We start from the raw sequence: 13,574 nt of genomic DNA, 5'->3' as shown, positions 1-13,574 counted from the left end.
GCAATGTCAACTGTAACATTAATCCTTGTTTTAAATCATAGTATCTCAAATAGCAGCTGGTACTAGTTGTACAGTTCTCTTTCAGTTTACATCAGAGAGCCCAATGGAGTCTTTTGAAGGACCCAGTCAGGTTAACAGGGCTAACTTATTACAAGTCCCCACTGGAAATGATTTCACTTCAGAGGATGAAGATGTTAACACTGACATTAAACTTCGTTACTCCCCACGTCCCCGAAGACGGAATTCTTCAGCTTCAGAGGAAGAGGAGGCAGATACTCCCACCAACATCTCAAGAAAAGTTTCATTTGCTGATGCCTTTGGGTTTGATCTTGTGTCTGTTAAGGAGTTCAACATCTGGGAATTTCCTAATACAGGAGAAGAAAATTATACAGAAGATGAAGTTTTCCCTCAGGATGAATATTTTTTCTCCCCACAGTTTACATTGCCTGCTTCTCAAGAAGAACTTTTACAAAAAGTGCGAGAGCAAAAAGTAATGTTGGAGTCAGCCCTGCTCCTGCCTGGGGTTACCTGTATGAGCGGCATCGTGCGAGTCCTCAATGTATCCTTTGAAAAACAGGTCTATGTTCGAATGACACTGGATAACTGGCTCAGTTATTATGACATCCTGGCAGAGTTCATGCCCAATTCTTGTGGTGGTGAAACGGATCAGTTTTGCTTTAAGATTTCTTTGGCGCCTCCTTTCCAGAAAGATGGAATTAAGGTGGAATTCTGTATACGCTACGAGACATCGGTTGGTACCTTCTGGGCAAACAATGATGACAAAAATTACACACTAATCTGTCACAAGAAAGAAACTGTGCCCAAGGTGGATAATAAACCCCAGAAAGAGGTTACAGATAGGTGTCTTAAAGGCTGCTTAAAGACAACACAAAGCAGGTGAGGTTACACCTTAATTTTTGGTAATTTAGAATATAGCTGGATAATTCTGACTTTCTATGTGTGCTTACTCAAGTCAAGACTGCCTATGTTATTTTCTTCCATTTTACTTTTTGCTCTAAACAAAAAATTAGACCAAGATTTGTTTTCAGTAAAGTGTTTATATATATCAACCAGTGGTTTTCTGCAGACAGATAAGTTTGGATCATAACTTTCTGCATGCCATTAATTTGAAAAGTAGTGTGAGGGTCAATAAACCCTCTGTGCACTGTGTACCGATTCTTATCTCTGTAGGATATACACTGAGCTGACGTCAATGGGATCTTTGTTCCAGACTAAGGTAGCTGTACAGTTAAAATAATTTGCATCCACTTCCTTTGTAAGTTAACAAAAAAATTGAAAAGCAAAACAAAAGCTAGGTTTTCACACAATTTATTTCATGGTTCTTTTTCTACACACAATTATTAAATCAGAAATAGCACTGCTGGTTCATGAAGCATAAGTGGATAACTTAGGGAAGAATCCAGCAATTAAAATAGCTGGTGCAAACTTTTCTGCAAGTGGTTGGGCTATTCTGCAAGTTGTATAATAGGGCTATAATTCTTTTTCCCTGCCACTGGTTCATAATTCTGTTTCACAAATGGTGAAACTAAGTATGTTTTATTAGGCAGAATTGGCAATATATTAAAGAAAAAATATATAGAATTTATCTTCTGTATACTGTTCTGTTACATATAGGCAAGTAATATGTTAATTATAAAGTAGCAGTTGTTAACTTATACTTTAATCACGTATAAGAGAGACATTTATTATAAGTAACTTCTGGTTTCCTACTGTTTTTAATCTTTTTATTAGCAAAAAAATGTTGCATGCAAAAATCTAATTCTCAATTATTTTCCTCCCAAAATTTACTAAAAATCAGTTGGACTTCTGCAGAATTAAATCCGTATTTTACCTGTAATGTCCTTTGCAATACTTGGATGCCAGAGCTAAGTTAATGTTGGGTTTTTGAATTTATATTGGGGCTTTAGTTTCTATACTCTTTCCAAATAAGATGGTGCCGTTTGATTTCACTGGTGCTGTTCCACTGGACTGAAGTGGAAGGGAAGGGGGAACAGAACTGGAGCAGTGGTGGGAGCTCAAGGAAGTGGGAGGCAGCCAGGGCTTCCTCTGTGCAGAGCCTTCCTTCCAAAACCACACTGGCTGTGCTGGGAACCTCTGCCAGCCTTAATCACACATTAGCCCTGTGAGGAGAGGTGCACAATATGGCTTAGTGCTTGTATCAACACCCCAAGGCTAGCCCAAGACCTGGTTCATAGCCAGTCCACAAAGCTCTCCTGACGAGTGTCCCTTGGGCCAGCTCTGGAGCCCTCATGATGATACTTCCATGAGGGAACATCCCAGTATGTCAGAGTAGAGGAAACAATGCTTTTACATGTCCTGTGGTAAGCTCCTGGCATTTGTGTCTGGTTTTATACATCATTTCTGTGTTTTCAGGAGTGCCACATGAGCCATTCTGGATAGGTATGATACCTGAGATGCCCTGCAGAAGGGCTGTGATATCAAACACCACAGGCATGTGCAGGCAGTGTGACTCCAGCCTGAGCAGCCCACAAGGAACAGATGATGGACATGGAGAGCTGAGTCTCAGTTTAGTGAGCTTCCAGATGGTTTCAGGAATAACCTGAAAATATCATTGGCATCTAAAGTCGAAGGACTCCTGTGTTTTATTCCTAAAGTTTCTCATGACATGCACAGTGGTAGCAAAAGTAGAAACCTCTTCTACATGGATATACTAAATGATTTACGTGTCAGTCAGACAGAGAGCTGTTTTACAAAATGGGAAAGCAGATAATCAGTATAAAATTACCTTGTCTCTAATCAGACTATAAAGTTGTCTCCCTCCATGTCAGACTGAAGAGGAATGTGCACATGTTTATACATACATGTATATGTATGTATACATTAATGTGTGTATTTGTTTTTATAGACACATATGCACATGTATGTTTAAAATATTTAAACCAAAGTGGTCAAATTCTTGTCTGCATTAGGATCTACTACACATTTCTGTCACAGTTAACAAGCGTGCGCTTTCAAGACTCTCTTTAGTGGCAGAAAAACATACAGAGACCTTATAGAAAATGCAAAAATGACCTGAAAGTATCTTTGGAATATTGTTTGAGTGGTCACCAAGGCCTCTGAAAGACAGTTCTGGCAGTATGTAATCCAGGACTAATTTTCTGCTACAGAGACTTCTTTGACTTCACAGGAGTCACAGCTTTTGCCAGTGTAAATGAGGTCAGCGTCGGGGCCTTTTGTTTCAAAAGAGCTAAGATGCCAACTTCCATTGCTCCCTTGTTTTTCAAAGTGTCTTTGTACATGTTGCCCCTTTGAGTGAGGAGGAACACCCTGCAGACATCTGCAAAAGTACCTCATTATTCTCCTTCAGAGCCTCATTAAAACTCCTTTGCTTTGATATCTCGAAAAAAGCGCGAGGAAAACAAACCCCCCGAAACTGGCAGAGGGAGGCTGCTGATGTGCTGGTGCTCCTCCATCTCATGTTGAGCAGTGCTGCCCATTTACCAGCTCTCCTGCACCAGCCCATCCCTCTCTTCTCTTACTTTAGTTCAGATGATAAACTCTGCAGCATTTATATGTGCTGTGCCAGATGTTTATAGAACATTTAGCAAAGTGTGGGGGGGTCCTCAAACATAGCTAGCTTGTCCTTGTAGCATTGCAAATAGATAGTAAAAGCAACTTTATCTGTGATTCTCACAATAAAGTGACAGGTAGGGAATACCCATACCCATGAGCTGGACATCTTAAATTAAACATTTCTTTATAGCAATCTGAATAGAAGAATAATTTTAAAGGACACTCATTTAGGCCTCTGTTTCAAATTTAGGAACTTGCAATAATATATTTTTTTTCACTCTTAGCTCTGAGATATTTATACTTTCACTTAAAATGTGTAATTTACCTTTGCAGTTAAAAAATAAGACATGAAAGGATCATGTGTTTTAAGCAGAGAGTCTGATCCACTCTAGGGCATACTTGTGTGGCTCATTAAATGTCATTAGCAAGGATTAGTTGTGTTAAGTGAAAGGAATAATATTCACTTTCAGAGGAAGTTACTGGGCAAACACAATAGTATGACTATTTCGAGTTTCACTCAAGAACATGATCCAGGACTAAGATGAGTGAATGAGGTAAATATGCTGATTTCTGACACCATTATTAAGAAATAAATTTTAAAAGTGAGCTTAACCCTCAAAAGGTGCAAAAAAAAAATATAGTAAAAAGCAAAACTACACCAAATAATTAAGGCAGAAAACTGTCTATATCGGATATTCGGAATCACATCACTTAAAATCTGCCTCTTCATTTTATGTTTCTTTTGCTTTTGCTTCCCTGTCTAGGTATGTCCAAATAGTCTCCCCTTAAAATTTCATAAAGTATTTGTTGCTAGCTGTATTTTAACAGCCTAAAATTATTTCCTCATAAACTTTAACAATTTTTGTGGCTTTCAAAATCTTCAAAGGATGGATAGGGACAAAATACAATTGGGAAGAATAATGTTCATATTAATTAATTTATGCTTGGGTCTATATGAAAGTGTTTGCTTAACTTGTATATAGTCATAAATATACTTCAGAAGAAAAATTTGCCCCTAAAATTTTGAGATTCCCTGGAAATGGAAAAGCTTCTACCAATAAACAGGCCTAATTTCCATCCTATTTATATAAATATTTACACATAAAAATTTTTATTTATGTATATCTAATAGTCAGAAAATGTAAATTAATTGCATCAGCTCCGCTCTTTTCTCTTTTTTTGACTCTCATGCTTTTGGGATATGGATAATGATTCTGAATGTGAATTCTTCCCAGCCCTCAGACTGAGAGCACAGGATTGTGTTGTGGACACCAGGCTCCTGCACTGGTCTCATCAGACAGGAACTGGTTGGGTGTTGCATGAGGCAGATTCTTGCAGATTATGCTGAAAGGTGAATGAATTATGGAGCCAAGTCCCCTGTCACTGGGGATGCTACATCCCATTTCTCTGCTTGGCCTTGTTTTGCCATCTGTCCAGAGCAAAAGTGACAGCACCAGGAAAAATGGCTGATAAGCATGAGAGTTGTTTTACAGAAGGGTATCTATCATGTGTTTGGACTCCTGTCCTCTGACAAGGAAGAGGAAGGCAAGTACAGGTGTCTGAGCCCATACCTACATCACCCTCAACTGATGCACAAGTGTACCACTGTGATCCAGATGATATTGATCCTGTGCTTTTATTGAGCAATGGTGCATCAATTCCCCTCCCTCCTTGATGCCACTCTAAAACACAGCACAGAACAGGGCAATGGCTCTTACAAGAGCTGCCCCATGTACAATACACAATGAGAAAGAAGAGATTAAAACCCATGTCTGTGGGTTGCCAATGCCAGACTTGACAGCACATAAACTGAATGGTCTCTAAACAACTGTCAGTGAGAAAATTTCTTCTCTGCATGAGTAGCTCTCCTTCTTCAGCTGCTGATCATCTCCTTTCTGATGGGAGGCAGAGGAAGTAAAAGTTGCTGAAGATGCAGCTTGACAGGAGTGCACTGTGCTCAGTCAGTCTTCCCAGGCAGATGGCAGAGCAGTGCCTAGGTTGTGCTGAGAAATGCAGTTTTGCTTCAGCTCCTCTTGGCCTTTCCCACAAGCTCATGATGTGATTAAAAAAAGAAATGAAAGGCTTATGACAAAGAACTTTGGAAATAGTCTCTCATGCACTTTGCTATGAGGAACAACTGGATCATTCCCATCTGGTTAATTTAAAATATGGCATTTCAATTCTATTCCCTTTTAATCCTTGTTCTTTTGATTGTGTGTCACCACAATCAGGAAGGGAAAAGAAGAGCAAAAAAGGTGTTAAAACACACATCTTCTCTGTGTGTACCTCTATTTAATCACAAGGTTGTTTCTGGCATTTTAAGTCATGGGTTACATCTTGATCAGCATATAGATATGGGATTTGACTAAAGTTTATTGCTATTAATAGGAAGTGACTGCAGCCACTCTTTTTACCAGGAGAGCAGCTGCTAGAGAAACTATCCATTCACAGAGAGCCAGCTAAGAGGAACACTCCTCTCTCTGTGTTTAATGTGACAATATCCCCAGACCTCCTCTTGCCTCCTGGTCAGTGCTAGTCTTTCTCAGTTTTAGAATCAAATAGGACTGGCATCAAAATAAGACTTTTCCACATACTTGAGTACCATGATTATCAGGGACATTGGATAATTATTTAAGGCGCTCTAAAATATATTATTCAGACAAGCAGGATAAAAGCAAGCCACAGAACTGAGTTTGTCTCAGCATTAGGAATGCTTCTTAACAGCAACTCTAGGGTTATGTTTTGAGGAAATTGCTGCAGCCTTACTCTCCAAAGTAATTTAAAATAAACTTAGATAAATCACTTGAAAACTTTTCTATAGACAACAATCCTACTTGGCCAGAAACTACACTCAGTGTTTTTTTTTCTGTCTGTTTAATCATAGCATTTCAAAATCTGAGCAGGAGTACTATTTGAAATATGAAACCTATTAAAGACCCTAAAGATAGATATTTAGGTTTAAGGCTTAAGTCTTTGAATACTATCACATAAGTGTTAAAGAAAGAGATGGAAGATGTGGATGAGAATGGAATGCACAGACAAATCGACACATTCTTCCTGTCCTTGTGGTCTCCTAACTGGAGAGTACCTGAAAGCTGAAAACCTGTCATATTTTTGCTTTTGGAACTATTCCACCCATCGGTCATCCATTTATTGCACTAGAAATATTAAAAGAAGCTTCTAAAATTTAAGAGAACAACACATGGAAATAACATGTTGCTGTACTAGCAATCCTAGCATAGTATTTACACTGGAATTTGTTAGTGTCAGTGGTTTCTCATTTATTTCCATGATCTGCTTTAGAAACTGCTCTCACCAATGCTACAGAACAGAAATTTGTGTTCTATTGTGAGGGAAATATTGGTTGCTACAAAGCCTTTTCAGTTGTTTGCATGAAATCATATAAAACCAGTGCTCTGTAATCTGAGTGTATTTTCTCAGCCATGATAAGTACTTGTATTATACATGCATTGCTTGGCTTTACACTTGTAAGACTTTTTTCAGTTACTACAATTTCATCAGCTTATTTAAATATGCCAATCTGTAGCACTGCTATGACTGACTCTTAGAACTTTTTAATTCAACAACTGGCTTGATCCTACAATAGGCACAATAAATAATTTAATGGACATCAGGAGTGTTCACTGAACTTTGTAGACTTCTTCACGTGTAAAACTATCCTTGAGTGTTAATATTTACAGGACCAGATGCTCTTTCAGATTGCTGGTTAAGGGCCTTTGGAAAAATAGAAGTACATTGCTAAATGAACTCCTGTATGTTCAATGATTCTTTTGTTTAGGAAGACATCTATTTTGCAAATTGAACCAGGCTGTAAATAACCATTTCAATACTCTCTCCTGTCCACCATTCAGGTACTACAGTTCATAAATGTTCAGCTGGAAAACAGCATTGTTCCATTACATTAACCTTGACTTTGCTAAATGTTAGTCTTGAAAAGATGTTTAAAGTTAGTGCAACATTAGCTGAGAGCACTGGAGTCATATTTAATCATTGCAATGACTACCAGTGTCATTCGAGCTGTTTATTCTGATTATGAACTTTAAGCTGAGATCCAGTCCCACCACCACAACTCTGAAACTGAAGCAATGGATTCAGCTGCAGTGTAGGTCCAGAAAACCAATTGCCAGTGGTATTTTTAATATTAAATGTGGATTATCTTCTCATCTACAAAAGGTGGAAAAAAGGTCCAAACAAATACTTTGAAAGTTAAATGAAGTCCCTGCCTTAGGGCAAAGGAGAGGGTAAGACCTTTTAAACACCGTGGGAGAATGTTAGAAGTGGCTATTTGATCCCTAGACCTTCAGTGACACGAACTAGAAGTATTAGTTGACATGCCAAAGCATAATAGGGGGCTTGGTTTTCTCAGTGTCTTTCCACTCTCCTGATTCGTGAAGCCAGCTGATACTCTAGCACTAAACCTGAGGATTTATTACTGCTGGTTACCAGCTGTAGTCCTAAAGGGCACTGGGCTACACAGCTGAATGTGAACTGGGCAAGGCTGGCAGGTTTTTCTTACCTTGCACTGAGGTGCACCAAGTGGATTGGCATTTACATTCTGTTTTGATGCAAAATTGTTGTCCCCGCAATAAATTTATTGATGGTGGGTGACAAACACAAGATATGCTAGGCTGAAACTTGTTATGGTTCATATTATGATAGAGAGCTGGGGAGTTTGCCAGTCTCTGCAGCTACCCTACTAGTAAATCTGAACCAGTGTCTCCTAGGTTTTTTTCAAGTCTTCTTGATAGAAATATTGATTCACGTAGCTGCCTTCTTGCTATGTGGTAGTAAGCATGTGAAAAATGGAAAAAAGGATATAAAAGTCTCTTGTCATGATAACACCTGGAATTTCCATCCTATTGAGACACTTATTGAATTTACAATAGCTTTCCAAGATTTAGATCTTAATTGCCTTCCCTTAAGAACAATTGTCTAAGGTTTCTTCATGTGGTCACCCTTTCTGTTCTCCTCTCCAGGAGTGGTATCCTAGTCTCACCTGACTGCCATCTATCTCTCTACACTCTATCTGAGACACTTACTACCTTCTTGTACACATGCCTCAGCACACTGCAGGCAGCATCTCACAAAACACTCTCTTTTGACCTGCCTGGAAGAGACTGCTCCTTCTGTATTTTTCCCATGTGAGATTCAGAAAAAGGCAAGAGGCAACATAGGGCAATGTTTTTCTCCTCTCAGATTTATGCAAAATAGACAAAACTTGAAAGTTTCTCTCCTGCAATATTTTAAAGCAGTGGGAAAAACAAGCAGGAGAAGAACAAAGCGACACTATCCCCAGCTCATTTCTACAAAACATTCTGATATTTGATCATGCCTTTTTCAGACAAAATAGTGACCTATGAAGCATATCCTCTTACATTAGGCCAAGCTTAACTCTCAGAAAACTTGACTGCTCACTCAGCTTTTCCTCTTTTTCAACAGCTTGGCCCTGGAGATAGATATCCAAATAGAAAAGTCCTGCATTACTTATTTCACAAAGTCTCAAGAGACTTTCTAACATTGCCCTGGATAATCTTTTTGAAAGAAGTTCTCTGTTTATGAAACTTAGCCTATTCTGTCAAAGGACTCAATGAACTTTCTGACCAATCTGCATATAAAACAGCTGTGCAACACTTTCTGGCAGGTACTGCTTCAACATTGCTACATGGATGCCACAGTAAGGTACAACAATAATGATGGAGCTAGGAAAGTATCTGAAAAAAATTGCAGTGTTCCTGTTTATAATTTCTATAGCTTCATTTGAGGTTTAACTGACTTATTATGCAATGGGCTCTTCTGCAGTCTTCATACCTATAGTCATGAGATTTGGGGATAGATAGTGCTATATTAAAGGTTTGAGCCTGGCACCAAACAGGTGTTGGGCTCCTGGTTTAGACTGGATGGCACTTAAATCTTCAAATGGACAGATATACATCTATATTAAAAAAAGAAAAAAAAAGTATGAATGTTTTGCTATTAAAACTCAAGGTCTTTTTTAATGAGCTAGAAAATAAAGACTAATTTCTTGGGACTTTGTTTGCTTTGAGGCAATGATTATTCTCATCCCAAGTCAGGCCAATGCATTTTGTTCTGTGCCACCCATGTCCCTGCTTCAATCATAAACTAAGACTGAAAAATGAAAATATTAGTAATTGGAAAATATAATCCCCTGGATAACACCAATCCAATAATCTTAATAAAAATAGATTTATTACAAACATTGTCAGAATCCTACTGGGAATTATCTTTGCAGAAAAAAATGCTTAAATTCCCTTACAGCTACTCTCTTGATCAATTGTCCCCCTTGATACTATTAATCATAATACCATATATTGCCTATTCTGAGCATGTTTTTCAACTTCACTTTCCAAACTTCTTTTCTAATTACTCCATGTGCAGAAGTTACTGACAGTCCTTTATCAGCCTTTTTCAGGCCCACCTTTTCTCTTCTTCTGGTACCAGCCCCTTTTCTTAGAAGACAAAATCTAAGGGGTATTTCCCCAAGGTGGAGAAATACCACAGGTTAATATTGTCATCCTCAAATATCAAACATTTAAGTAGAGGTTTTTTGTGTCTCTGTTTTCTTTCAAAATGCTTGTGAAGTTTGCTTGACTGACTCTCCTGGAAGTGAAGTCTTCTATTCCCAGGGTAGTTTCCCAGCCACAGTGCCAGCCCTCTTTGCCATGCCAGCCTCCTTTACCATGCCAGCCTCTTTGCCATGCCAGCCTCCCTTGCCATGCCAGCCTCCTTTACTATGCCAGCCTCTTTGCCATGTCAGCCTCCTTTACCATGCCAGCCTCCTTTACTATGCCAGCCTCTTTGCCATGTCAGCCTCCTTTACCATGCCAGCCTCTTTGCCATGCCAGCCTTCTTTGCCATGCCAGCCTTCTTTGCCAAGCCAGCCTCCCTTGCCATGCCAGCCTCTTTGCCATGCCAGACTCCTTTGCCAAGCCAGCCTCCTTTGCCATGCCAGCCTCCTTTGCCAAGCCAGCCTTCTTTGCCAAGCCAGCCTCCCTTGCCATGCCAGCCTCTTTGCCATGCCAGACTCCTTTGCCAAGCCAGCCTCCCTTGCCATGCCAGCCTCCTTTGCCATGCCAGCCTTCTTTGCCAAGCCAGCCTCTTTGCCAAGCCAGCCTCCTTTGCCATGCCAGCCTCCTTTGCCAAGCCAGCCTCCTTTACCATGCCAGCCTCCCTTGCCAAGCCAGCCTCTTTGCCATGCCAGCCTCCTTTGCCAAGCCAGGCAACAAATGCCCTCACCTATTGCTCTAACAATGAGTGCACCACGCCATCTCCTGCCTCTGTCCTCTTTCCTAACTATCAACAAGGCAGCTAATTAGTGTCAGTCCCATTTGTTGGGTGACACCTATTTACTAAGAACTAGGTTACTTCTCTAACACTGCTGCTAGTTGAAGGTCATACAGGAAAATCAGTTTTGCCTAGATTCATAATCGGGGCTCTTATTTTACATACAGCTTCCTTTTAATAGGATCAGTTGTAATGGCAATATTTAAAAATATTATTCAGTTATTTCTGCTTAGTGTTCACACAGCTCTTCATTTAGAGATGATGATTTTTGTCTATAGTTTTTGCTTTTGAATCTTTTCCTTTGTGGTCTCAATCAGTTTTTAATCTAATATAATTTTAATTTATGATTTCCTGCATTGTTTATATTAAATTATTTCTCTGTTGTGCTTCTATTTTTTAAATACCTTCTGAAATAAAGTAATAGTATAAACAGAAGGCCATGATACTGCCAGACATGACATATAATAACAGTGTTATGGCTCAGACATGTATAACATGACATCTCCACAAGGAGGGATCATTTGAAGCCAAAACACTTTTAGGTGGGAATTGGCCATATTTCCAGTAAAGCCACCTGAGAAGTCAAAATTCAGGAGTGTGCACTGGGAGCCCAGAAGTGAGGAATGGTGCTGGCTGAGCTCCAGCTGTGCTCTGTTTTGCTGTCAGCACGGACAGCAGCTGCTGTCTGCTCTTTGCACCGCGCTCACACTGCTCTGTGCAGGCTTGGTCTGCCTCTGACCACTGTGGCTGTTGGATTCTGCTGGACCTAGGGTCTGGCTCCCAGGAGCCTTGGGTTTTGGAAAGAGGCAGTAATTTCAGCTTGAGGGTGCAGCTACTGCCCAGGCCCACAGCTCTGCCACCTCCCCAGCTCTGCTGCCCAGCACCTCCCTGAACTTCAGTGCAGCTCCATCAAATTCCAACACAGCTCCGACACCCCTACCTCTTACTAAGATCGTCCTTTTTTAACAGTATGTAAAAGCCTGAAAATGATCTAGAGCATTTCCCTGAAAGGTGTTTTAGATGAGTACTTAGTTTCCTTGCAACTTGCTTTCAGAGCCACTTTAGAGCTTTTTCCAGCTTCTCCTGACTAATGGGTTTGGTAGTTTAGAGCTCACACAGGCTGCTCACACAGACTGCCCTTTGCTGGTTGTTGCTTTTGCTCTGCTGCTCACTTTATCCTCTCCTTTAACCCCTGGGAAGACCCTTCTTTGTTCTGGTTTTATGTGCCCAGTACCTCTGCCTTCTTGGGAAGCTGTAATTCTGTGTCCAGTTGTTTAGTGCTCTCCCTAAGGTCTAATATTAGAATTTTATTTATATATTTATTCATATATTTATTTATCTTTATATATTGTCTTTAAAAAGAAAACCAGAGGACTGTTCAATATGCTGAGGCAGTAATGTCTACTTGTATTTTCTTTAAATATACCACAGTTTATTGCAACATATCCTCTTGAAGGTGCACATATTTTTTTTTTAATGCACTCTAATCTTCATACATTCCAAATCTGGTTTGAATTATTGAAATTCTTTAGCAATCATAGCAATAACCTTTTTCTGTATTTAGATGATTTCTAAGAAAAAATATATTCCCTTAATTTCTGGCAAATTCTTATCAATACCTTTATACACAAGTTGCTATAAAGATTAGCTATTCTTATCTAATTGTTTCTTGGAGTTTAAGACTGTCTCAGCAGGAGTTGCTGAGGGATGAAACTTCTAATGATGATTTAAAGCAGTGAAGTGTGTAGGCTGAAACTGAAATAATTATTGCTGTAACCCTCTAAGCACTCCACGTTCCTCAAGAGAAAATACTTTGTTCAGAACAGACCCTGAACAACAAAATGCGAAGAAAGTAAAATAATAAAAAAAACCTCCAACCCTTGAAGCAGGATGATAATTTAGAAATAGAATCAGTATAATGTGAAGATGTTCTCAACAACTGCTCACAAATGCATCAGACATCACAATTAAAAGGAAATAATAATTATGGCCCCATTCTAAAGTATGGAATATTCTATTCCATTCAATAAGTCATGAACACTTTAAAACCATCAGTGTAATCTACAAACCTATATTTACAACATTAAACTGGATGTTCTGCCTTTTCAATAACTGTCATCTCATCTCTATTATTTTCACCTCAGTCTCTAATTGTTTCTTTTATAGGAGCTAACCTACCAGTGTCCTTGGCAGTACAGTTTATGGCTCATGCATTTACAGTAATTGTTTGGGCAATTTGCCACACAGTATAACAATCTTCACATCACAATCAGTTTTTATAATAAACAGCATTAGTTGTGAAAAATACAAGTGATGCGTGATTCTTGTGGTAGATAAAGGGCACTGAAGATGCCCTTTAGAAAAAGAAAGGAAAACGCTCAAGCCTTGAACTACTTGAGAAAAATACTGATGTCACAATAGAGCTAATTAATTTGATGGTACAAACATGAGGGGGAAAGGGCCTTGCATTCATTAGTGTCAATTCCAAATGAGAGCATACCGTTCATAAAAATAATATTCTGCCTTCTTTTAGATGAAATATGCAGGTAAACAAATAAGAAGCACCAGGTCTAGCAATAACAATGATTTTGCTCCTTAGCTTTATCAAGGCTCTTTCTTTTCTATGGACACAGGGAGTTCAAAGCCTGGGCAGACACAACTTAGAGGCAGAACTCTGGAGGAGCCCAGATCCTGCT

General features: G+C 39.3%; 1 protein-coding gene across 1 annotated transcript in view; it reads left to right on the top strand.

The window, feature by feature from the left end:
* PPP1R3A (protein phosphatase 1 regulatory subunit 3A) overlaps positions 1-13,574 on the top strand; it is a 34,561-nt gene continuing 20,987 nt past the window's right edge. Inside the window, exon 1 of the mRNA XM_056482158.1 lies at positions 1-897. Coding sequence (XP_056338133.1) covers positions 104-897 — 794 coding nt within the window. The 5' untranslated portion in view covers positions 1-103. The remainder of the gene's footprint in view (positions 898-13,574) is intronic.

Source organism: Oenanthe melanoleuca, chromosome 1A (assembly GCF_029582105.1).
Source record: "Oenanthe melanoleuca isolate GR-GAL-2019-014 chromosome 1A, OMel1.0, whole genome shotgun sequence".
NCBI classification, from domain to species: domain Eukaryota; kingdom Metazoa; phylum Chordata; class Aves; order Passeriformes; family Muscicapidae; genus Oenanthe; species Oenanthe melanoleuca.
Note: the sequence above shows the minus strand (reverse complement) of the source record. Positions and strands in the feature narration are given on the sequence as shown.